Source organism: Malaya genurostris, chromosome 3 (genome assembly GCF_030247185.1).
Source record: "Malaya genurostris strain Urasoe2022 chromosome 3, Malgen_1.1, whole genome shotgun sequence".
NCBI lineage: Eukaryota > Metazoa > Arthropoda > Insecta > Diptera > Culicidae > Malaya > Malaya genurostris.
In genome coordinates this window covers 248676908-248702267 of record NC_080572.1, presented here as the reverse complement: position 1 = coordinate 248702267, position 25360 = coordinate 248676908, and the positions used below count along the sequence as shown (strand labels likewise).

General features: G+C 36.2%; 2 protein-coding genes across 14 annotated transcripts in view; both read right to left on the bottom strand.

Moving 5' to 3' along the window:
* Positions 1-6098, bottom strand: part of LOC131436122 (uncharacterized) — a 34495-nt gene extending 28397 nt beyond the window's left edge. For both annotated transcript variants that reach the window (XM_058604626.1, XM_058604627.1), the window contains exon 1: positions 5863-6098. In XM_058604626.1, the coding sequence (XP_058460609.1) occupies positions 5863-5983 (121 nt within the window). In that variant the 5' untranslated portion in view covers positions 5984-6098. The remainder of the gene's footprint in view (positions 1-5862) is intronic.
* A 5296-nt stretch (positions 6099-11394) lies between these two features.
* LOC131435325 (protein GDAP2 homolog) overlaps positions 11395-25360 on the bottom strand; it is a 215121-nt gene continuing 201155 nt past the window's right edge. For all 12 annotated transcript variants that reach the window (XM_058603073.1, XM_058603076.1, XM_058603077.1 and 9 more), the window contains 4 exons: positions 22172-22325; positions 21955-22094; positions 13616-13814; positions 11395-13540 (listed from right to left, as the gene is read on the bottom strand). In XM_058603073.1, coding sequence (XP_058459056.1) covers positions 13484-13540; positions 13616-13814; positions 21955-22094; positions 22172-22325 — 550 coding nt within the window. In that variant the 3' untranslated portion in view covers positions 11395-13483. The remainder of the gene's footprint in view (positions 13541-13615; positions 13815-21954; positions 22095-22171; positions 22326-25360) is intronic.

Here is a 25360-nt window from a genome sequence, read left to right as displayed (position 1 = left end):
ATTTGACTGAGATTTTACTTAATATAATTATTATTACTACTATTATTATTATTATTATTACTATTATTATTATTATTATTCTTATTATTATTTCTATTATTATTATTATTATTATTATTATTATTATTATTATTATCATTATTATTATTATTATTATTATTATTATTATTATTATTATTATTATTATTATTATTATTATTATTATTATTACGTAATTATCACAGTATTTTGTTGTATCATCATCATCGAAAATATTATCAAAGCAATTTTCATCAAGACTAAACACGGCAAAGTGGCTTGATGATTCAATAAACTTGAAAAGCTATCGATTCATTCAATCCGAAGCGAATCCTATCAAAACACTGCTGGAGAGGGTTGTATTCCACAGTGTTCTATTCGGTATCCGAATTCGGTGCCAATGAAGCATGTGCTTGAATGTGCTCGAATCACTGCACGAAAAAATGCTCGAAACACTACTCGAAAAACTGCTCATAAACTACTCGTATAGCTGCAGATATGCTGCTCAAAACATTGTTCTAAAAATGGTTCCTTGGGAAGCTACTCGAAAAATTTCTCGAAAAACTGGTCGGTGCTCAAAATACTACTCGAAAAACTGCACAAAAAGTGCTCGAAACACAGCACGAAAGAGTTTTCGAAAAATTGCTCGAAAATGTGTTTGAAAAAACAATCCGAGAAGGTGCTTGAAAAAGAGCTCGTAAAACTGCTCGAGAGTGAATTCGAAAAACTACACAAAAAGTGTTCGAAACACTGCATGTAAGAGTGCTAGAAAAAATGCTCGAAAGGTGCTCGAAAAAGTACTAGAAAAACATAACGAAAAGGTGCTCGAAAAAGTGCTCCAGAAACTGCTCGGACAAGTGCTAGAAAAACTGCTCGTAAAAGTGCTGGTAAAACTGCTAGGAAAAGCGCTCGCAAGAGTACCCGAAAAAATACTCAAATCACTGTTCTAAAAACTACGAAAATATGCCCAAAAAATGCTTGAAAAACTACTCGATAAACTGCTCGAAAAAAGTGCCAGAAAAAGTGCTAGAATAATACAAGTGAAACTGCCCGAATCATTGCTCCAAAAAGTGCTCGGGTCATTGCTCGGAAAACTGCTTGAAAAATTACCCAAAAACTGCTCGAAAACAGTTTTCGTGAAACTGCTTGAAAGAATGTTCGAAGAGTGCTCGAGAAAGTGCTCGAAGCACTATTCGAAAAACTGCACAAAAAGTGCTCGAAACACTACACGAGAGTTCTTGAAAAAGTTCTTGAAAAAGTGCTCGAAACACCGCACGCAAGAGTGCTCGAAAGTGTTTGAAAGACTGCTCAGAAAACTACTCGAAAGAGTGCTTGAAAAACTACTCGAAAAACATTTCAAAAAAATATCTCGAAAAGAGCTCGAAATACTAGCTCAGAAAACTGGACGAAGGAATTCTCGAAAATAACTCGAATCTCGAATCACAAAATGACAAAATGCTCGAAAAAGTGCTCGGGAAACTACTAGAAAAACATAACGAAAAGGTGCTCGAAGTACTACTTGAAAAAGTGCCTAAAGATACCCGGAAAAATGCTAGGAAACTTCTCGTAAAAGTGCTGGTAAAACTACTAGGGAAAGCGTTCGCGAAAGTGCTCGAAAAAGTACTCAAATCACTGTTCTAAAAACTACGAAAAAATTCTTGAAAAACTACTCGATAAACGGCTCGAAAAAGTGCCAGGAAAAGTGCTAGAATAGTACAAGTGAAACTGCTCGAATTATTGCTCCAAAAAGTGCTCGGGTCATTGCTCGGAAAACTGCTTGAAAAATTAGCCAAAAACTGCTCGAAAACAGTTTTCGTAAAACTGGTTGAAAGAATTCGAAGAGTGCTCGAGAAAGTGCTCGAAGCACTATTCGAAAAACTGCACAAAAAGTGCTCGAAATACTACACGAGAGTTCTTGAAAAAGTGCTCGAAACACCGCACGCAAGAGTGCTCAAAAGTGTTTTAAACACTGCTCAGAAAACTACTCGAAAGAGTGCTTGAAAAACTACTCGAAAACATTTAAAAAGAAATCTCGAAAAGATCTCGAAATACTAGCTCAGAAAACTACTCGTAAAACTGCTCGAAAGAATTCTCGAAAAACTGCTCCAAAGAATTCTCGAAAAACTGCTCGAAGGATTTCTCGAAAAGCTGTTCTAAGGGAGTGCTCGCATCACTGCATGCTCGAAACACTACTCAAAAAACTGCTCGAAAAACTGATTCGAAAAGTGCACAAAAATCTGCTCGAAATATTGCTCGGAAAACTGCTCGAAAAAGTGTGAAAAGATGTTCGGAAAACTTCATATGATTGCTCGAAAAAGTGCTTACAAAACTGCATAAAAACTGATCGAAAGAGAGCTCAAAAAAGTAAATGGAAAACTGCTCGAAAGAGTGCTCGAAAATGTGCATGGAAAACCTTTAGAAAAGGGCTTGAAAATCAGCTCGAGAAAGTGCTCGAATCATTGTACGAAAAAGTGGTTGTTAGACTACTCGAAAAAATACTATGAATACTGCTCGTAAAACTGTTGAAAGTTTGCTCGGGAAACTTTTCGAAGAACTACTCGTAAAAAACTGTCATCGATTACGATAACATCGGCGTTGAAGTCGAAGGTTTCCGAGGAACAATCTGTGCAACAATCAGAAAATTTATATTTATTCATTCAATTATTTCTTTAGTTGAACGACTGGGCAATTTTATATAGAATAAAACTGGCTTTCTTGGTCATATAAATACATTTTAACGACTTATTTCAATAAACTCCGACGTTTTGGCTGTTTTTTGTGGTCATCCTTTAAAAAGGCCACCCGAAACGGCTGAAACGTCGGACAGTTTATAAAAATATGTCGTTGAAAACTATTAATCTGACCACGAATTTAATTGATATTATATTTTTTATTAATATTATTATTATTATTATTATTATTATTATTATTATTATTATTATTATTATTATTATTATTACTATTATTATTATTATTATTATTATTATTATTATTATTAGTACAACGCTAACAAAGCGAGATGAAACACGACTACTGAGAGAAAATAAAATAAAACAAGCACTCGCGAATTGTTTTGCTGCAGACCAACTTCAGACTTTCAGCCTGAATAACACGATTACCTTGTAAATAGCTCACACTTTTCATCTCTCGAAACACTACCCGAAAACCTGCTCAAAAATTGCACGTACAACAGCAGATAAACTACTCAAAACATTGTTCGAAAAAGGTTCCTCGAAAAACTACTCGGAAAATTACTCGAAAAAGTGCTCAAAACACTACTCGAAAAAGTGCTAGAAATGGTGTTCAAATCACTGCTCGAAAAAAATGCTTGACAAATTGCTCGGGAAAATACTCGTACTCGCAAAGTGCTCGAATTACTGCTCGGGAAACTGCTTGAAAAACTGCTAATATAACTGCTCAAAAAAGTTTTCGTAAAACTGTTCAAAAACTGCTCCAAATAACTGATCGCAAAAGTGCTCGAAACAATATTCGAAAAACTGCACAAAAAGTGCTCGAAACACTACACGAGAGTTCTAATAGAACTGCTCGAAAAAGTGCTTGAATGAGTGCTCGAAAACTGCTTGAAAATTAGTTCAAAAAATTCTCGAAAAACTTCACTGGAAGTACTTGCAACTCTGCACCCAAGAGTGCTTGGAAAAGTGCTCGATGAAGCGAAAAAACTCGATAAACTGCTCAACAAACTGCTCGAAAAACTGATCGAAAAAACGCTCGAAATAGTACTTGAAAAAGTTTTGGAAACTGCTCAGAAAAGTGCTGAAACACTGCTCAAAAAAAGGCTCGAACCGTTCAAAAAACTACAAAAAATGTTCAAAAAAGTTCTTGAGACAAACTCAGAAAACTGTTCGAAAAAGTGATAGAAAAACTGCAAAATATTATTGAATACAAAAAATGTTCGAAAAGTGCTCAAGAAACTGCTCGAAAAAGTACTCGAATCAATGCACAAAAAAGTGCTCAAAATACTATTCGAAAAATTGCTCGAAATAGTGCTTGAAAAAGTGCTCGTAAAAATGCTCGAAAATGAGATTGAAAAACTGCTCGAAAAGCTACTCAAAAGAAACACTGCACGTAAGAGTACTCGAAAAAGTTCTTGAAAAAGTGCTCGCTTGGCAACGAGTTCGAATAACTACACAAAAGGTGCTTGAAACACTGCACGCAAGAGTGCGTCAAAAAGTGCTTGAAAAATAATCGAAAAAGTGCTCGAATCACTGCTCAGAAAACTACTCGTAAACCTGCTCGAGAAAATTCTAGAAAAACTGCTCGAAATACTGCTCGAAGGAATTCTCTAAAAGCTGTTCTACGGCAGTGCTCGAAAAAGTGCTGCAATCACTACACGAAAAGCGTAAAAGTGCTCGAATCACTGAATTAAGAATTGCTCGAAACACTATTCAAAAAACTGCTCGAGAAACTGCTAAAAAACTGATTCGCAAAGTGCTCGGTAAACTGCACAAAAACCTGCTCGAAACACTGATCGGAAAACTGCTTGAAAAAATGTGAAAAACTGTTCGAAAAATTTCAGAAAACTGCTCGAAAAAGTGCTTGTAATTCTGCACAAAAAACTGATGTAAAGAGAGCTCGAGAAAGCAAATGGAAAACTGCTCGAAAAAGTGCATGGAAATCTACTAGAACAGGGCTTAAAACATTGCTCGAAAAAGTGCTTGAAAATGTGTTTGAAAAAGTGCTTGTTAGACTGTTCGTGAAACGTTCGTGGATTGTGAGGAGGTAAATTTCGAAACAGCCTGGTTAGCTAGTTTTCTTTATTGAAGAGACTTTCAGCCGAAATCGATAGTGTAACTAAAATGTAGGCGATGGCTATGTGGTGCGCGGCGTCCTTTTCCGACATCTTTTTGTCAAATCCATTCCAAAAATACTCTAATTGTGTTTGTCTTCTCCGAAAATCGATTAACCGGAACTTATTTTGAAAATGCTCATGTCGCAATAGTGTTTTTGACAAGACATTTCAATATCGTTTTCAGAAGGCTAGTAACTAAATCCGACTCGAAAATACTCTTTCTTGTAAAAGTTTTCGAATAATATCGTTACACTAGTCAAATAATTCCCGATTTAATCCAAATAAAATTCAAGAATTTCCAATGGCATTAAACGCAACCAGATAAGCTATTCCAGAAATTGTTTTAATTGTAACTGCATAATACTTTAAGTAAAAAGAATATTTGCACACTTCGCTACAAATTATCGAACAATCCATAGTCCTAATAACGCAAACAAACGGCAATCGAGATATCATTGGTAATCGAGTAGAAATTGCTAATCAATTCGTGATGAAATCATCAACTCATTTAAAACAATTTCTGTACCTTTCACTCATCCCAGATACGTTTCGTTTCTGGTCGGTGAATCCTTACGATACATATTTGGGTTCTGCAATAGTCCGTCTATATTTGGATCAGCTCCAAGCGTAATTAGTTAATTTTCGAAGGCTGGACTACTTATAAGCTTCTAAATTTTGTTTTTGCATTGTTGACAGTTATCAACAGATTTCGATAGCATCTAGGTTAAAAACAAAGTGGACACGTGGAAGTCCCGTTTTCAAACAAACTCACGAACTGTCACGGACCCACGACAACGGCAGCGGCGGCGGCGGCGCCATTGTCTTTGAGGTGTTCTCTCGTCAACTATGACTAACGGCGAGTAATCAAGTAAGTGTTCAACCATTGTTACCGTCAAGTCCGTGATAAGATCCCAATCTGACCCGAGTTTAATTGACGTTTTGAGTTGACATATTGCATGTAACACGTTGTTTGTACTCATCAATATGGGGAAACAAAAATCGAAAATTCCCTAACTTCCAGACAAGTTTCTTACCAGCTTCAACCGAGTTAATCCATAACAGACTTATAAAGATCGTAGCAATGAAAATATTTCCTCGAACACGCCAGATGTGGTTCCGTTTCACACTTGTACTATCATTTGATTTAGACTTCATGTTCGTTTCTAAAAATTACTGCTCATATCACATTTCTCTTCAGATCACTTCCAGTTCTAGCACTGTAGCTGTAACTCGTCTAACAGTTTTCCATCAAAAGACCACTCTACCTGGAGACTCGTAATCAACTGAATTGAAATTTTCCCCGTAGCAAACCCTCAAGTGAGAGCAATTCAACTTTCGATTATTCGATTCGATAGGACCATTATCGATACTTTGTTCCAACGTATCTGTTCAGTTCCGATAAGAGATATCTTCCCCGTCGTATGCGCAGATAACGCAGAGATGTGTGGAATTTATTGCTTCGATCATCTGATTGTCTTCGTGCAAAAAGGATCATATCAAATCGGAAAGCAATCATCGGTAGTCCAAACGTAAATAATGCACTGAGTTGTTAGACTAGACAGCTGACATAATAATGAATGACATGTGAAAAGTGTGCGAAAACGGCGATAGAGAAAAACACTTTGTATTTACGCGTTCTTTGGATATTATTTTGATGGTTTTTCTCGAACATTGCTGTTTCACAGAAGCATGCATCGTTTAAGTCTTTTTATATAGGAATTTTATATCTTAAATCAGTCACGTGCCCAGAGGGGGGGCCAAGGGGCCCTGGCCTTCTCGAAATAATAAATTATAGATTGCTTTGCACATACTATTTACACACTTATTTTTTATACATGGAAATTTTTTGGTTAAGGATTTTGGTTGAAACAAAATTTTTGTGAGGTAAAACAGTGAAAAAAAACAATCTAAAGTTATGATATGATAATATGAGTCAAAAAATTGCTGATCATATTTCCGGTAGCTTTGAGAAAAATTATGTTTTTGGTTTAGGTACAATTTTGAAAAGGCGCCCCCTTAGTAAAGCAAATCGTATTCCAGGCAAAAGACGAACGTGAGCGTTAGTACGTTAGTAACTGTTGACAAAACCTGGATCAACTATTATGGAGCCGAAACGAGTGCTCCGATGCAGTCTAGGGAGGTTCAATGGGTCCATGATGTCGATTATTTGGGACTATTTATTGGAATATGAGTTAAAATTAAATTATTAATATTTAAATTGGATGTCCAGCCACAAGTCGTGACTTTTTAGCCCTATTATATATATGATTTGGTTATTACCATGAGGACATCATTTGCTTCCGCAATTCTGAGATTTTTGTGTAGGGAAAATTCTAAACCTACTTGTATTGTGTAATGGGGAAAAGGAACTTATATACTAACTTACTAACTAATACAGAGAGCGAATCGATTCAATTGAAGATTGCATCGATTTTTGTCGGAATTTGCTTATAATATTATGTGACATTACATCTAATGGTTCTATATTTGTGAGTCTGTGTAACTCATATGTACTAAACAAGGGAGGACGCTTCAAAATCTTTTTCAGAATTTTATTCTGAATCATTTGAAGTGTTTTCTTCCTGGTGGAACAACAATTTGACCAAATTGGTACTGCATAAAGCATGGCTGGTCTGAAAATTTGTTTATAAATTAACAATTTGTTTTTTAGACAGAGCTTCTTTTTTTCTGTTTATAGGAGGATATAAACATTTAATATATTTATTACACTTTGCCTGGATTCCTTCAATGTGATCCTTGAAAGTGAGTTTTTTGTCATACGTTAAACTTAAGTATTCAGCTTGATCAGACCATGTCAATTCCAAACCATTCAATTTGAGAATGTGATTATTGTTTGGTTTAAGAAAAGAAGCTCTTGGCTTATGAGGAAAGATAATTCATTGCGTATTTGCTGCATTTGGTTTAATTTTCCATTTTGACAGATAATCACTGAAAATATTTAAACTTCTTTGTAGGCGACTGCAGATCACTCTTAGATTTCTACCTGTGGCTAACAGACTTGTGTCGTCACAGAATAGCGATTTCTGACAACCAACGGGTAGATTTGGAAGATCAGAAGTGAAAATATTATACAAGATTGGAGCTACACTCGAACCCTGCGGAACACCGGCTCGTACGGCTAGCAATTCAGATTTACAATTCTGATAGCTAACCTGAAGAGTACGATCAGTTAAATAATTTTGATCAAATAAATAGGAAACTGTAAATCAGACATTTTTGCTATTAAACCTTTGTGCCAAACACTGTCGAATGCTTTTTCTATGTCTAGAAGAGCAACTCCAGTTGATAACCCAGAAGATTTATTTCATTTTATCATGTTCGTTACTCTGACAAGTTGATGAGTAGTTGAATGTTCATGACGAAATCCAAACTGCTCTGGTAAAAAATTGAATTCCTATTTATATGAGACATCATTCTCAACAAGATATTTTTTTCAAAAAGTTTACTGATAGAAGAAAGTAAGCTAATTGGTCGATAACTTGATGTTTCTGCTGGATTTTTATCAGGTTTCAGGATAGGAATTACTTTGGCGTTTTTCCATCTTTTTGGGAAGTAAGCTAATGAAAAACACTTGAACCAGGAGTCTCAAGGCAACATCGGGAAGATTTTTAATAAGAATATTAATAATCCCATCATCACCAGGACCCTTCATGTTTTCAAGTTTTCTAATAATGGATTTAATTTAATCAAAATTCGTCTCAATAATGACATCTTGTGATAACACTTGGGTTGAAATATGATCATATTTCAGTGAGACTTCTTTTTCAATAGGACTCCCAACGCTCAAATTAAAATTGTGGACACTCTCGAACTGCTGAGCAAGTTTTTGAGCTTTTTCGCCATTTGTAACAAGTATTTGATTTCCTTCCTTGAGAGCAGGAATTGATTTCTGAGGTTTCTTGAGAAAGTTTCCAGAAAGGTTTAGAATATGGTCGAATATGCTCAACTTTTTTAGCGAAATTTTCATTTCGCAAAAGAGTAAATCTATGTTTAATTTCTTTTTGTAAATCCTTAACTATATTTTTCATAGCAGGATCACGAGAACGTTGATATTGTCGTCGACGAACATTCTTCAATCGAATGAGCAGTTGAAGATTGTCATCGATGATAGGAGAATTTAATTTAGTTTGAGCTTTGGCAACTGAAACATTTCTAGCTTCGATAATATAATGATTCAAATTATTAATTGCTGTGTCGATGTCCGCAGAATTTTCTAAAATAGTTTCATGATCCACATGATTTTCAATGTGAGATCTGTAATCCAACCAATTAGCTCTATGATAGTTGAATATAGAACTAATTGGATTAATTAAAGCTTCGTTGGAAAGTCTGAATGTTACAGGAAGATGATCTGAGTCAAAGTCAGCGTGTGTAATCGGTTCACTACAAATGTGACTTTAATCCGTTAGAACCAGATCAATTGTAGATGGGTTTTTCACGGAAAAGAAACAAGTCGGATTACTGGGATGAAGAACTGTGAAGTAACCAGTTGAGAGTTGATTATGAAGTATTTACCATTACTGTTATTTTGCCTACAATTCCACTGGACATGCTTAGCATTTAAGTCCCCTATTACGAAAAATTTCGGTCGATATCTTGTGAGTTTTTGCAAATCGCATTTAAAGAGATTTAATTGTTCGCCGGTGCATTGGAATGGCAAATATGCTCCAGCGATGAAATAAATTCCATGAATGGTTTCAACTTCGATTACCAAGCTTTCAATAACTTTAGTATTGAAAGAAGGTAAAATTCGATGTTTAATTTGCCGTTGGACAAAAATGGCAACTCCACCACCCATTCCAGTAAACCTGTCGAATCGATGAACCACATAATGTGGATTACTTTTCCATTTGACATTTGGTTTAAGAAAAGTTTCTGTCACAATGGAAATATGAATTTTGTGAACTTTGAGAGAATTATAAAATTCATCTTCACTCGATTTCAAAGATCGAGCATTCCAATTTAAAATATTCAAATAATTATTTAACATCACTGTTAAATTTTAAATTCATTATAATATTATTTGCGAATTGCCATCCGATTTGAAATGCTTCAAAAAGTGATGAAGTCGAATTCATTCGGATGGATCATTTGAAAAAGTTGATCTTGTAGGTAGATCATTTTATTTTCAGTTATATCGCCTAAATCTACTTCATTTAAAGAAGCGAATGGCATTGTAGGAATATTTGTAGGTAGACTGCCATTAGAAGAGGATGATTTGGCCGTTCTAAATATTAATAAATTGTTTTCGTTAGAAGATGAACTTCAATGCGGTCCTGTGTTTTGATTATTTACATTAGAAGAATTAAGAGGTAGATTTCTACCTGCTGTACTAGCATAACTGACATTAGAAGAAGGTGATGACGATGTCGATCTACCTGTCAATAAATTGTTTTCGTTAGAAGACGAGTTGGCAGGCGTACCCGTTTTTTGTTTTAAATTCGAAGAAATAAGGCAGGACATTTCAAATAATTGAATTTATGCTTTCCATCGCAATATGAACATGATAATTTAACAGTGGTTTCATTTATTGTACAAACGTCTTTCAAATGAGATTTACCACAATTCAAACACCGTATATCCTTATGACAATTTTTGGTTCCATGTCCAAAGCCATGGCAACGACGACATTGCGTTAAGTTTACAATATGATTATATATTGGAGAAGCCAAGTGAAAAAAAAAACTAACAGAAAAGATGAATTTTTGGAAAAAGATACGCTCAGTGTCTCCATTCTTCAATTATTTTATAAAAAATATTGTTGAAAAACAATACGATTTGCTGTTACAAAACCTGCCACAATTTTGTTTTGACCATTGAAAAATATTTTAATGTATTGTTATACACTATTCAATCAATTGTGGAAATGCTTTTTACAATAGAATGTATAGGTTGTTAAGTATCGTAACAATTCAAATCATAAAGTTTTCTCATACATGTTTTCTTGGAAAACAATAAAATGTACAGTTTGCATATTGTTCAAAAAACCACGTGTACAATAAATTCAATTGTAGAATCGTAGGAAATGAAAAAAATCTTGTCAAGATACAATAAAATGTATTGTAACCCATATATCTAATTGCGAATCAATTGTTTATGCTGTAAAATCAATGGTTTATTTTTTTACGGGAATTTCAATTCATTCGTCATACTAATTCATGGACATACGAACTATTTTTGGTTATGCTGGTCTCTGAAACCCGTTTCTGGAAGTACCATAATTAATGACAAAAACTTTAAAGAGGAACTCACTTTGACATCTCATGGAATGCTTAGATTATCACACGTTTAGATTGAAAAAAAGGTATTGTTTGCAGTGAATGAATCGAGAGGCAGGACTAATCATTATCCTTATATAATCCATACATTCGTGCTTCCATTGTTCCATTTTGAATCGTAATGAAATAAGAGTGGTAGGATTTTCAAATGATTAAAAAAGCACGATATTTTCTAACACTTGCGTCTGAAATTGGAATGAATTCATGGATTTCAAAATAATAGGCAAGTGACAATTTTCGGAATCAAAACATGAAAACAAGCTAGAGTTCGTCTCAAAAAATTTCCAACAATTGTTATGTATTTCTTTCATCTTACTTTGGTTGATTTTCGCGAAATAAGAACATTTCAAAGTACTGCTAATCTAATAATGTGTTTTTTTTGCACGATTTTCTATCATTTTTTTCTGTACTCCAGCTTAATATCCAAATTTTTTCAATTATTTATAACAATACTTCACAATTTTTCCGCTCGGACACCGAACTCTTTTCTTTGCCTGCTTCGGGGTTTCACTTTTCATAACAGCCCTGTGGTTGTTTCAGTAATATATTGTTGTTGTTTTAGTTGTTTCAGTTATGGGTGTTTTAGTTCAATAAGTAAATGTATATATTATGTATACGTATACTGTATAGCAGTAGCGATAACGCATGTTTTTTTTTTTGTTTAAACCTATAATCTTCTTAAACTAAAACAAGAGTCTTTCGTTTAGATAACACACCCACTCGGAATAGACGATACAAAATTGAGAAAACTTACACTCGCTCGAATGGCGGTAATCAACTGTAAACTGTATTACAATAATTAGAATCTGAACAAACAACATAGTTTCATGATTTCACTAGAAACAGACCGATTACTAGCTGCGGTAATGAATTTTTAGTTAACATCATCGGCGATGATGAAGATTTCCGGAACAAAAGGCAGATTTTTCCTAACTAACCCAATGCCGATTCCAACTGCGATTAAACTCGTATATTTGACAACAGTTAAGATCAAAATTGGGTTGAGTTTAGATTCGTGTGCCATTGTTTAAGTACGTCACCGGACTTGTTTCCCGAGCCAATTCAGAACAAAGCATAATTTGTGAGCGAACTAAACTAATTGATTTTGAAATTTTGGTTTCCTGTTTTGCTTCCAAACATTCGGCTGATCGATCCTTTTCCACTAATTGGCACTCGCTTCCGATTTTCAACGTTTTTTTTTTCTTTAATGTCTTCTACTTCGCTACCAGTAACAATAAACTTAATGAACGGCTTCCTAAAAATGGCCTCTCTCAAGAAATTGCTTCATAATTTTGGCGATTTTCCTCTAACCCTTTCTTTCTTTCTTTCTTTATGCTTTGCTCGTTACCGGGTTGCATCTTGCAGTTAATTTCGCCCACGGGTGGCACTTTTTCTTCTGTTTGCTACTTGTTATTGTTGCGGTTTTTGCTGTTGATAAGAAAGCATGCTTCGGCGCATCAATAAATCGGCTTATCTGGGATTTGTCTAGGCTTTGTGATTGATTTCATCTCTTTCATCTGAGGGTACGTGTGTTGTGTGTGTGGGTTTTCTGTACACAAGTGTGAGTAATAAGCGCCGGGAAATGCTGTTTTATACCTGTGCTGTCCTCGGCTATGTCAAGCTTGTTCTACAAAAAAAAGCCGCATAGCAGCATAAAGTTTTCTCTAGCCTTTTGGAACCTCTTTCGGGTGTGAGGTTCACTCTTCTACGTAACAATTTTTATTCCATCGCGATTTGTCGCATTTCAGCATCTTGCGTTTTTTCTTCTATTTTTCAATGTAATAACCCTTTTTCCTTGTTTTGTTAAATGTATATACTTTTTAACCATAGTCTCAGTAAAGCATTAAGAATAATATTTTTGTTAGCTACAGATTTGTTGTATCTTCTTCACTTTTTTTCACGTGTTTTTTCTCTCTTCATCAGGCTCTAAATATATCGACGTTTATTCGTCGTATTCAATTTTTTATCAACAGGTTGTTAAACGGTGGAAAGGAAGCAAATAGGTTTCATCTTGTTTCGTTTAGAACAGTTGTGTTTTTTTTCTTTTGTAAGTTGATTAAGCTACATTCTAGATGAAGCAAATATCGCCCACGTACAATGGGAAAAGGGGAAGGAGGAAACAATGGGAATGAACGTCTAAATGCTGATTTACTGTGATTCGATACAAAGTGTGAGGAACGAGTGAAAAAATGTATTACAACTACGACGAGATACAAGATTGATCGATGTTTGCTTTTCCTCGATTCGGAAACTTGGTTGCTTGTTTGAAGAATCGGGAAAATTCGAGGATCCGGGTGAGGAGCATGACTTCGCAACGCCCTCAGTGCTGGCATCCGTTGGCTGTTGGTTTGAGTTCTTAGGATGCGGGCGATGATGCGTTGGTTACCGGTTGGAAGTAATGAATTCCGTTCGTCTGGAAAATTCAACAGAAACAAAAAAAAAATCATTAACGGCACGATAACAAGATCAGACAAACCTGGATACTAACCGCCATATCGTACTCCGTAATGTAGGCAGGTATTTCCAGCTGATCCTTGGCGATGGCGGAATACAGATGCTCAACACCCGGCAGCGAGTGAACTTTCGCCTTGATGGCAGGCGCCATAAACGTCGTGAACCACCAGGTCATCATCTTAGTCCAGAACGTCGGGTGGACGATGTAGAATGCTTTCAGGTTCTTCTTGTATCTAGAAGAAATGTAGAAAAAATAAAAGTTTGTTTATTTCATTATCACTCGTGAAAAAATCAGTTCAAGAGATTCTCTAAAAAAAACTTAGGGACTGGAAAAATCACTACCGAAATTTTAATTCATGAAGCAAGCATAAAAAAAAACTTTGAGCCTCGAAGTTCACAAGTGATTTTTTGTGTCAGCGAAACTTGATGACGATTTTTCCCCGACAGAAATATCACTAAAGACCTATAGTAGAATTCAATGGTGTAAAAACTTTTTATTTGATCATCACTAAAGAGATAATCGAAAGAAAGAAGAGTATCCGATGATATTTCGATGCTGAATTTACTCTACGCTTCAGTTCAACAACGAAGTGAATCGTGCAAGATTTAATTATTATCTTTTCATAAAAAAAATTCCACTAGATAAGTTTACAACTGAAAAATAAGGGTGGTCAATGTGAACAACAATATTTTTTCCACATTCCAAATAGTGATTAATGCGACGATGGGGCTATTTCATTTCAAGCTGGTTGATTGTACTGCATTTAGATTAAACCAAATAAACGCCATTTAGAATTAATTTGATTTATAGAAGTAACAGGAGCGCAGCATTTTGCATGTTTTGAAATCACAGTAGGTGCAGCGGTAACCTGCGCTGCTGTTACTTCTGCGTATAATATTCCAGCTAAATTGGGCTTAAGCCTTTCCCCATATTGTAAACCCGGATTAACCCGGAATAAACCATGATTCTTTCCGTTATGTCATGTCATGTCATGTCGGTGCTGTTGTAAAACCGTCTCTACCACAGCTCAGGTTGGCTAAACGCGTATGTACAGAATGCATAAAAACGCATGTTCAAGTCCGGCATTTGAGCGTTTCTGTCGACTTACGACTTACTTTACTATGGAGTGCCTTTTCAAAATTTACCCTATAGAAGAACGGGCTGAACTTTATTGCAAATATTGTTTGATGAACTTAACCCAACAACGTATTTTTTTCTACAAGCTATCGGAAATATGATCAGGAATTTTTGATAAAATTTCCAACAGCGTGAGGTAACCATAAATAATTGAAAACCAAAGTTATCTGAAACTTTTGGGAATAATGAGGAAAATTCATCACACTTGCTTGCCATTTTCGCATCCGGACGACGGTTTTGAGGTTGTCAAGCACATATTATTTCCGATTATTAACTGGACTAGTATAAAAGGTTAACTTTGATTGAAAACCCATTTCTTCTAGTGCTTCAGACGGAACTGGATGTCGAGGTGAGGTTCTCGCACTAACATCAGTAAGAACAAACCAAGTACGAAGCGTGAAACGCGCAGGTCGTGCTTTCATTTGGACTTCGATCGTCAGGAGGAGCAGTCGGCTATTAAAGTAGACCTTTTGTGTGGTACAAAACCTCAAACGTAGAGCCAGTTTCCTTTCAAAGAAGATCGATTGCATCATCCTGGCTGCTGGTCGTTTGCATTGGAGCTAAATACAACGAAATACAACAATAGGAACATTATGCATGTTCCAAATGTTATCTGAAGAACTATAAAGATTGCTTCTTCGCAAATCGGAAATTAAAATCATCAGTGTAATGCAAATCTAGGATAATTTGATTAGCTTTGTGCAATTTTAGAAGTGCAAAATTCGCAACAGTGTTTAATATCTTAGAGAATTACACATTTTTTTTTCCTTTCTGGATGCCAGAAATTAATTCTCTACAGTCTTTTTATAGTTTCTTTCAAAAAAATAGTCAAATCCAAAATAAAAAAATCGACATCAAAATTCTACATGTTGCTATTCAGAATCATAATTGTAATCATAACCCAAAGAATCATGCGAAACTTTACTTCACTATACTGTATACGGCCCATTTTTCAACCAGTTGTAATTTGTAGTTGAACTTTCTGCTGATTTGTTATATAAAATGCATAGCACCGACTCAAAAGCCATTCATTTCGAATTTGACTGTCGTTTTCAACGTGTTGATTATGGCACGATCGAGGTATTTTCAAGCGAAATAGTCTCCGAAGAAGCAGGAGACTCTAACGGAACACATATCAGTATCATAACCCACGGACAACAGGTCAGCCTGAAAATAGATGACGGAAGTTAGATGTATCCATCGGAATTTGAACTCAACTCGTCACTCTCCATCATGAACGCCTTTATAAAAGTTTCTTTTCAGAACCACCATTATTGTATCACAAAGAACTATACTGGTTATTTCGTAATATTGTACTTTAGTATTAGTACTTTAGTTTAGGTGTTGTATCGTTTCAAATTATAGAAGAGAAAAGGGTGAAAGCTTGCACAACGTTGGGAATCTTCTCAAAATTATGGTTCCATTGATAGCCCCTTTTCAAAGATGGAATTTTCCATAGCCCTCATGTCTTGTAACAATAACGCTCCTAGGCTGGACAGAATTAAATTCAACTTGGTAATGAATCTTCCCGACCTCGCAAAAATACGTTTTTGTTGAAATTGTTCAACAAGTTTCTTGAGCAAAATATTGTCGCACCTGACTGGATGCAAGTGAAAGTTATCGCCATGCTAAAGCCGGGGAAACCAGCTTCCAATCACAACTCATATAGGTCCATTGCAATGTTGTCCTGCATCAGAAAATTGTTCGAAAAAATTATTCTTTGACGTCTCGACATTTGGGTCGAATTCGTTTGTTGTCACGGTTTGTTGTCACGGTTTGTTGTCACGGTTTGTTGTCAGATACCCAGTTTGGCTTCCGTAGAAATAAAGGGACGAATGATTGCCTTGCATTACTTTCGTCTGACATCCAAATTGCCTTCGCTCGAAAGCAACAAATGACATCTATATTTTTAGACATTAAAGGAGCATTTGATTCAGTTTCCATTGATGTTCTTTCAGACAAGCTCCACCAACATGGACTCCCAGCGGTTATAAATAATTATTTGCACAACCTTTTGTCAGAGAAATGCATGTATTTTTCACTTGGAGCTTTGGCAACATTCAGAATTAGCTACATGAGTCTACCGCAAGGCTCATGCCTCAGTCCGCTCCTCTATAACTTTTACGTGAATGACATTGACAGCTGTCTGGTAACCCCATGTACACTAAGACACACTGGCAGATGATGGCGTGGTTTCAGTTACTGGACCCAAATCTATTGATCTGCAAAAACCAATGTAAGATACCTTAGATAACTTGTCCGTTTGGGCTGTTCATCTGGGAATCGAATTCTCTGCTGAGAAAACAAAGCTGGTCGTCTTTTCAAGAAAGCATGATGCCGCGCAGCTTCAGAATCATATGATGAGAAGAATGATCCAAACAGGTTTTGACTTTCAAATACCTCGCGGTGTGGTTTGATTCCAAATGCACGTGGGGAGGACACATTAGGTATCTGATAACAAAATGCCAACGACGAGTAAATTTTCTTCGAACAATACCAGGATCTTGGTGGGGTGCTCATCCGGAAGATCTAATAAAATTGTACCAGACAACGATACTTTCAGTGATGGAATATGGATGCGTTTGCTTTCGTTCCGCTGCAAACTCTCATATTATCAAATTAGAGCGAATTCAATATCGTTGTTTGCGAATTGCTTTAGGCTGCATGCATTCGACACATACAATGAGTCTTGAAGTTCTGGCGGGAGTTCTTCCATTGAAGGATCGTTTTTGGGAGCTTTCGTCGCGACTGCTAATAAGATGCGAGGTACTGAATCCCCTAGTTATTAATAACTTCGAAAGGCTAGTTGAGCTTCAATCTCAAATAAGATTCATGACTGTATATTTTAACCATATGTCACAGGAAATCAACCCTTCAAGATATATTCCTATCCGTGACAGCCTCCTAAATGTCTCTGACTCAACATTATTTTTCGACACATCCATGCAGTGCGAAGTGCGTGAAATCCCGGAACACCTACGCTCGATGGAAATCCCAAAAATATTTTCAAGTGAGTTCAGGCATATTGACTCTGAGAAAATATTTTACACGGACGGATCACGAATTGAAGAGGCTACTGGGTTTGGTATATTCAACAATAATATTTCGGCTTCATTTAGGCTTCAAGAACCTGCATATGTTTATATAGCAGAGTTAGCAGCAGTTCATTATAGTTTGAGTGTAATTGTCACATTATCTCCAAACCATTATTTTCTCTTCACAGATAGTCTGAGTGCAATTGAAGCCATTCGCTCAAACGCTGCTGGCAAATCATCAAATCACAATAGTTTGGGTCCCGGTTCATTGCTTCATTTCAGGCAATGAAAGAGACGATAGTTTAGCCAAACGTGGTGCTATTGAGGGTGAAATATTTGAGAGACCGAATGCTTTCAACGAATTCTATAGCGCGTCTCGCCAAAGAACACTTGCCAGCTGGCAAGCTTCTTGGGAGAAGGATGATCTGGGTCGGTGGATGCACTCAATTATTCCTAAAATATCGACAAAGGCATGGTTCAAGGGACTTAATGTGAGTAGAGATTTCATTCGTGTGATGTCCAGACTCATGTCCAATCACTACACGTTAGATGCACATCTCCTTCGAATTGGACTTTCCGAGACTAATCATTGTGCTTGTGGCGAAGGTTATCGCGATATTGATCATGTCGTTTGGACATGCGTGGAGTATCGTGATGTCAGATCTCAACTAATAAATTCCTTGCGTACTCAAGGTAGACTCTCCAATGTCCCAGTTCGCGACATTCTTGCTTGTCGTGACCTTACATACATGCAACTTCTTCATCATTTCATTAAATCCATTGGAGTTCCAATTTAAATTTTATTTTATGTTAGACTGTTTTCTCTTCCATGAGTTCAACCAACAGCCAGCTATCTTACATTGAATAAAAGTGATGAACTGATACAAACAAACCTGTAATAGTTATAACATCATGTACAAAATAAATGTACTTTATTTAATGTAATTTAAAATAGCAAATCGCTTGATAAAAACAGTGTTTAGATTAACTAATGAATACCAACATACTAATATGATATTCGAAATGTATTAGGTTTAAAGTACTATGTATTGTGGATGCCACGGCGAAGAAAAACTTATGTATATTGCTTATGAAATAAACGTATTTCTGTAAAAAAAAAATAATTTTAAAGGTAAACTTCATTTATGTGTAATGTATCGGAAAAAGAAAAAAGCTATACCGCAGTTTCCAACAGAAATTTTTGCAAGATTTTAATATGAAAAATGTTTGACGTTTGACTGGATTCATTTGTATCTGCAAAAAAGTATGAAAGCATACCCGGAGTAATGAACAAATAACTGTTTGAAAAACACAGTGTTGTTACGTCGTTGTTCAAAACTATAATACTTTAATATTTGAAATGATTTAAAATATACAAATTCAAACAAATCTTTAGAAAAGACTCGTTACTTGGCTATTCGAAAGGATAGCATTGAAAATATTAGTTAAAGCCAAGATTTCTGGAAAAAGGTTCGAATCACACTGAATGAAAAAATCGGATAAGTGCAACTTAGTTTAGAACACCCGCTTAGGTATTTTTGAATGCATAAACTGGAAAAACGTTTGAATCGAACAAACCGGATAAACACATTTGTTTTTGGAAGAAGCGGCTGAGTTTGTATTCGGTTTTTAAAGTCAAAGATTTTCTGAACGATTTTTGACTTTGCAAAATACATATCCGGATTTTGCGCTGAATATTTTTTTGCGAGTTTTGCGTTCAAAAATACTTAAACAATTTTTCCAAACTAAGTTGCACTATGCGGTTTTTGAATTTAGCCGGTCATTTGAAATGATTTATTAATTTTTAAACCTTACGTCTAAATTTATAGGATCAGGGTCATTACGTCGAAAGGCCGTTCCACCAAATGCCATTTCGCCGAATATCATTACGTCGAAAGGGTCATTCCGCCGAATTCTTCATTAGTCTTGATATCGTGATTGGATTTTTTTTATAATAAAATTTTTATTCTGTTTTTTTTTTGCGTAAAAGCTTTACGTGGCCTACATTTTTGTTACTCAAATTTTTTTTTGCTATTGGATCTCGTTGTCACCCTTTTTTCTAGGGGGAGATGAGTTTCCATTTCCATCCAACGAGGATCGAGGGTCACTTTATCCGCGGCTTATCTCATCATCCATTGCTTCATCGTCGGTGTTGTGTGTGTAGCTGTCTCCTTCTCCAGTTTATCACATGGCTTACCGTAGTGAACAGCTTTTTGGCAATATTGACATGTGGCCATCTGATTGTCATAGGTAACAAGTGATTTGCATGGAATTCTTGTATCCTGACCGAAAGTCACATAAGAATGTATAGGCCTGCTCAAGCGCATGCATAACAAACGTTCGCCATTTAGAAAAAAGTTCTTCCGGGGAAAAGGTTCTTCCACTTTTCTTTTTCGATAGAGAGAATCTCTCCGTGTTGGGACATAGTTTTACGAACATAGAAATCGGTGACGCTTAAGGGAAGATCATGCACACGCACTTCTATAGCACTATCTTCCATATATACTGGAATGTTGTACTTAATGTTCTCGTGCTTCACCTAATGCACATTGTTATTGTCTTTTGCGAATTGAATTACATCCAACTCTTTATAAAACTGGATGTAAACAACATTATTTGTCTTATTGCATTGAAGTAAATGCACACGTTTAATGTCAAGATGCATTTGCTCCTTAAGCAAACCTTCAAGTTCTCGTATCGAAGGTCGAATTTTGCACTGCCTGAAGTCGACAACAATTGTATTCTTTCGTGTCGGCGTTAGCTTTTGTTCGTTTTGTTAACTCATTTCGAGGTCGTTCTATTGTTCACTACACAATACTGTACTTGGTTTCTTCCGTCCCGAAGGTAAGCTGTTTTGTTATATCGACTGACTTGGATGAGATGTGAAAGCGAACTGTGATTGGAATTAATTTTAATAAAAGACATGAAAAATTATTATGTTCACTCCCGTTTTGTTAACTTACAATCGTATTTCTGAAAAAATCCAGAAAGATTTGTATAATTTTTTTAGGTTTATTCATGATCCTCAGAACGGAAACTTGTTGACTTTATTATTTTATCTACCAGTATTGCGGTATTTGCCGATAACTAAATGCAAATGAAAAATATCTAATGCGGCTTCCCCACATCGTTCTAGCTTTCGCTCGTTCGGACCTAACTGACGCAAAGAAAGCTAGAAAAATAAATACATATTTTAGATGAAAAACCGGAATTTGCAGTTATCTAATAAATTATGTTATGTATTCGTAACTACCCTTTCGGCGAAATTACCTTTTCGGCGAAACGACTTTCGGTGAAACGACTGTCGGCGAAACGACTTTCGGCGAAACGACTTTCGGCGAAATCACTTTTGGCGAAAAGACTTTCGGCGAGATGGCTTTCGGCGAAATGACCCGCTCCCGAATTTATAATATGAGGTAAGTAGCACTGCTGAAACTGTACTAGACACTGGTACGAAATGATTGGTTTGACGGTGGATCGATCAAATGGAGGGCGATCTACGAAGCGTCCGTGCCTTGACTGGCTGGTGACGAGCCCAATATGGACCGTGCTATATGGAGACGTATGCTTGATACAGCAAAGGATACCCCAGGACTATAGCTGTTAGGTAAGGTAAGTAAGACTTGAATGTAAAAGTGTTCTGAACACGCAAACCAATTAAAATTCTCATTTACACGGTATTGATGTCAGGTTAGAAGTATATAAATTCAAACGAAAAGATTTAATACTATTGTTGATCGTCACAAGGAATTCTCTGTGATTGAAATTGTGTATTCATGTTTGTGACAATTTATGCAAGTTTAGAACCAATGTGATCTCTGAATGACGAAAGTGATTTAAATTGATTCATTCTAAATTCAATTTCCAGATATGAACAGTTGGGAAAATTCGCTGCTTTTTTTTAAGTTAGATTTAGATAGAAAAATTACACTAATTATTATAGCAAAAATCATAATTGCACATATTGCAATGTTTTGTAATTTTGAATCTGCAATTTTATCAGCTACAAGAATGAAAATCTGAAGACAATTTGTTTGAGTTATGAGCGTAGAAATCCTAAGTCGTAATTACAAGTAAATTCCCACATTGTAATAAAATCCACAGTTCTCCGTTGAAAGTACAACACTATAAGACTAGGGTAATTTGATGGCGCTGATCTGATAACCGAGAACGGCCGGATGGTAGGCATAATACACTTACTTGTACGGCAGTATGCTGTAGACATCCTTCAACCACTGCAACGATGGGTAATTGTTCGAGCTGGTCAGGGTGTGGAAATAGGCAATCACGTAATCGCCTTTCACAATCGGATCCAGCAGGTATATCAGGTAGAGCAGGGCCTACAAAAGGAAATGAATTAGACCAAGACCATAAACGGGCGTCTACGAAAGCCAAACACAAACACACACACACACACCTTTTCCAGGTCGATATTATGAGCAGGGAACCATTTGCCACAGAAGACCACGACTGGTCGCCCAAGCCGATCGACGCCACTCTGATACAAACAACCGATGCCGGATACCTCGGACAGATCTTCCGATTTCGCTCGACGCAGTAGTCGCTCGTATCTGAAAAAGTAAGCAAAAAAAGAAGAGAATTTTAATATGATGCCTCGAAATATAATTATGAATTTCAAAACGTTCAACTTTCACAATTCGGGATCCAAAAAAGTAACAAGTTCTCAGTGCGCTCTACATGACGCCACAGGAAGCCACTGAATTATGAAAAGAAAAATATAACAACAGTTTCGGATTTCCCGGACTATTACGTCAGACATTGCAAAAAGACGAACCAATGTCAGTGGAGTCGGTTCTACTCCCGTCCACATCTACTCTTCCATCCACCATCCACTGACAGAGCAGGAAGTGAAAGGATTTATCATGCTAAACCCTAGCATCCCAGCCGCTCCTCCTCCTCCACGGACTGACAGAACCGCAGGCACCGGGCGGCTGAGCCAGCACAATTGAGCCAGCTGACAGGCGTCCGACAATGAACGTGACTATTTGGGTGGTATTTTATCATGTACCGACCCTGGACGATGTGGACGTGGACGTGGAGGTTTAATTTGAACGTTTTCCGGTGAAACGGATGCGAACGGAAGGATCGGTATTGCAATAGAGCTGATTCACGTAAAATTTCCACACCCGTTGTTCATCAGCAAAGTGCTTCGTGGTTGCTTTCTCTGACTCCGACGGTCGGCTGTTGGACGAAATGACGTAGTGCCAGGAATAGCCAAATTCCAAGCAGTGGTGCAAACCAAAACAAACTAGAATGGTTTGCAACTGCTTGGCGGCATCAGGTTCGAACCAGCGGATACTGAAAACTATCCAATTACCCGGTCTCAATCACTCGCCGGTCGCTAGTCGGTCACGGGTTCTGCATTTCAATGGAAGTTAATGTCTCCTCGAACGCTCTGAACAATACTCAACCGGAATTAATTTCGCATGTAAATATCCATAACTGTGTAGATCAAATTATCGCTGAATAAGAAACGGATTTAGAATTTCTGTAAAATCCTGCACTGCAGTTCACTGCATGGATGAATGACGGATGTGTCACCAAACGAGGCCAACCGAGCAATAAAGTTCAGTTTTAATTGGGGATAAATATTCAATAGGAGAGGCGATCGCGGGGAAATTCGCTTTCAATTGATCGACTTCAGAGAGCTTTTAAATATGAATGACTTAATGTTTCTGGGGCTCTGGAGAACCCGTGAGCGTACTTTTTATTTTTCAGTGCAAAACATTGACATGCACCTCGAATCTTTTTTTTTGTAATGCAATTGTCACTTGATAGATAAAGAAACTTAACCTCAATGCAAAACTCAGATAAAACCACAGTCGGGTTTTTGCACCGTAAACGTATTTTATCGGTTTTTGCAACTTTCCCAATTGACGGAATGTAGTCGGCTAGGAAAGTTTTAGTGAAAACTCAGATGGATACAAGTACTATAAACAGTCATTTTTCCGGGTTTGCACTGTTTATGTTTTCTGAAATTAACTTGTAAACGATTTCGTGCTGGACAGATTAACTTGAAATGATTTCTTATTGAGGAATCGGAATCAGGAATTTTTATTCAGCTCAAGTTTTGCATGAGTATTCTTCAGAACTAAAAGGAACAATTTGCATCATCAGTGTGCAATTCAGTTAGGGAAAGGACGCACATTTCATATCTTGGACGAATTTTTGTATCTTTATTAGATTTTTCGTTCTAGGCCGTTGAAAAAAGTCTCTTTTTTTAAGTATAATTTCATAAAAAGATTACTCGAAAATTCCATGCATATTGAAATAAACAAGATAAGCGAATAATGTCAACGATATACCTGGATGACGTGAATACGAATAAAACTGAAATGCTTTCTCACACTTTGGAAAATTTTCTTTAGTTTGAGAAAATTCTATTCCCATTTATTGCAAAAAAAATTAACAAACATAATAGAAATACATGTCGAATTTCTCCAAAAACCTTGAAAAAATGCCTTTTTCATAATATTGTAAGTAAAATTAAGGCAACGACCTACGTACCTATAGCATATAAAAAATCAAGCGAAACCCAACGTTTCCAATTTATAACGCAAAATATGATTGTTTATTTTCAGGGGTACCTTGTGGAAAGTATCAAAACATATTAGGTAAATTGTTGTATCTGAAACATATAGCAATGCATAAGTCATAAATAAAAAATAAGAGGACACAATCAAATAAAATTCTACAGATCTACATTTTTCGCTCGAAAAAGCATTACAGAGCCTTTGCCAAAGATTTTGATCTGTAACAATGAATGAACAATTTCACTAAAGACAAGAAAATTAAACATGAAAGCATTTTGTTTATAAATTGAATAACTAAATTGACCGCTTCAAACTACTTTCAAATTAGTCAATTAAAAAAACTCATGGTTTATGACAACTATCGATGGTTAGATTCGGTTTTGCTAGCTAACGAAACGTGTTGTAAGCTCACCACAGCACTGGAAATATTCTGTATTCAGCAATTCCATGAGAAACTGGTATACGTTCTCCCGTTTTTTTATTTTTTCATTTGGGTGACCATTTCCATTTTAAGGTGGATCAAAAAATCGACTTGAACTTTACCAAATTCGCATATTTTTCCAAAAAAATAATAGAAGTTTTTTTTGAAGAAAATCGAAAAAATCGATTTTTAATCCACCTCAGCACCTCATGACAAAATAAAAAAATACTGGTTTAATATTTTGTCGATTGAGAACGATTCTTCCAAATATTACAAAATTCTGAGAGTTAGTATTATGGAGTATATCAGTTTCTTATGGAATTGCTGATTTCTATGTGTCGGTTTTGCACGATACGCTTTGTGCGATTATTCGTTCAATTCATGTGTCTGAAATTTTGCGCGACTTATTTTAGCACTGAATTTCACCTTAATGCTCGTTCATACCAAACATTTGAGAGAACTTCAACCTAAATTTAAATTTAAAAAGCCCCTCCAACAGTGAAATGGTAAACAAAATGTTGGTAACTAATTTTGTGAAGAATGCCCCATATGCAGGGTTCCGCAAAGGAACCTGACACATTTCGCTCTTAAAAAAGTAACTTTCGGGATAAAATGTATTCAGCAAAGTTGC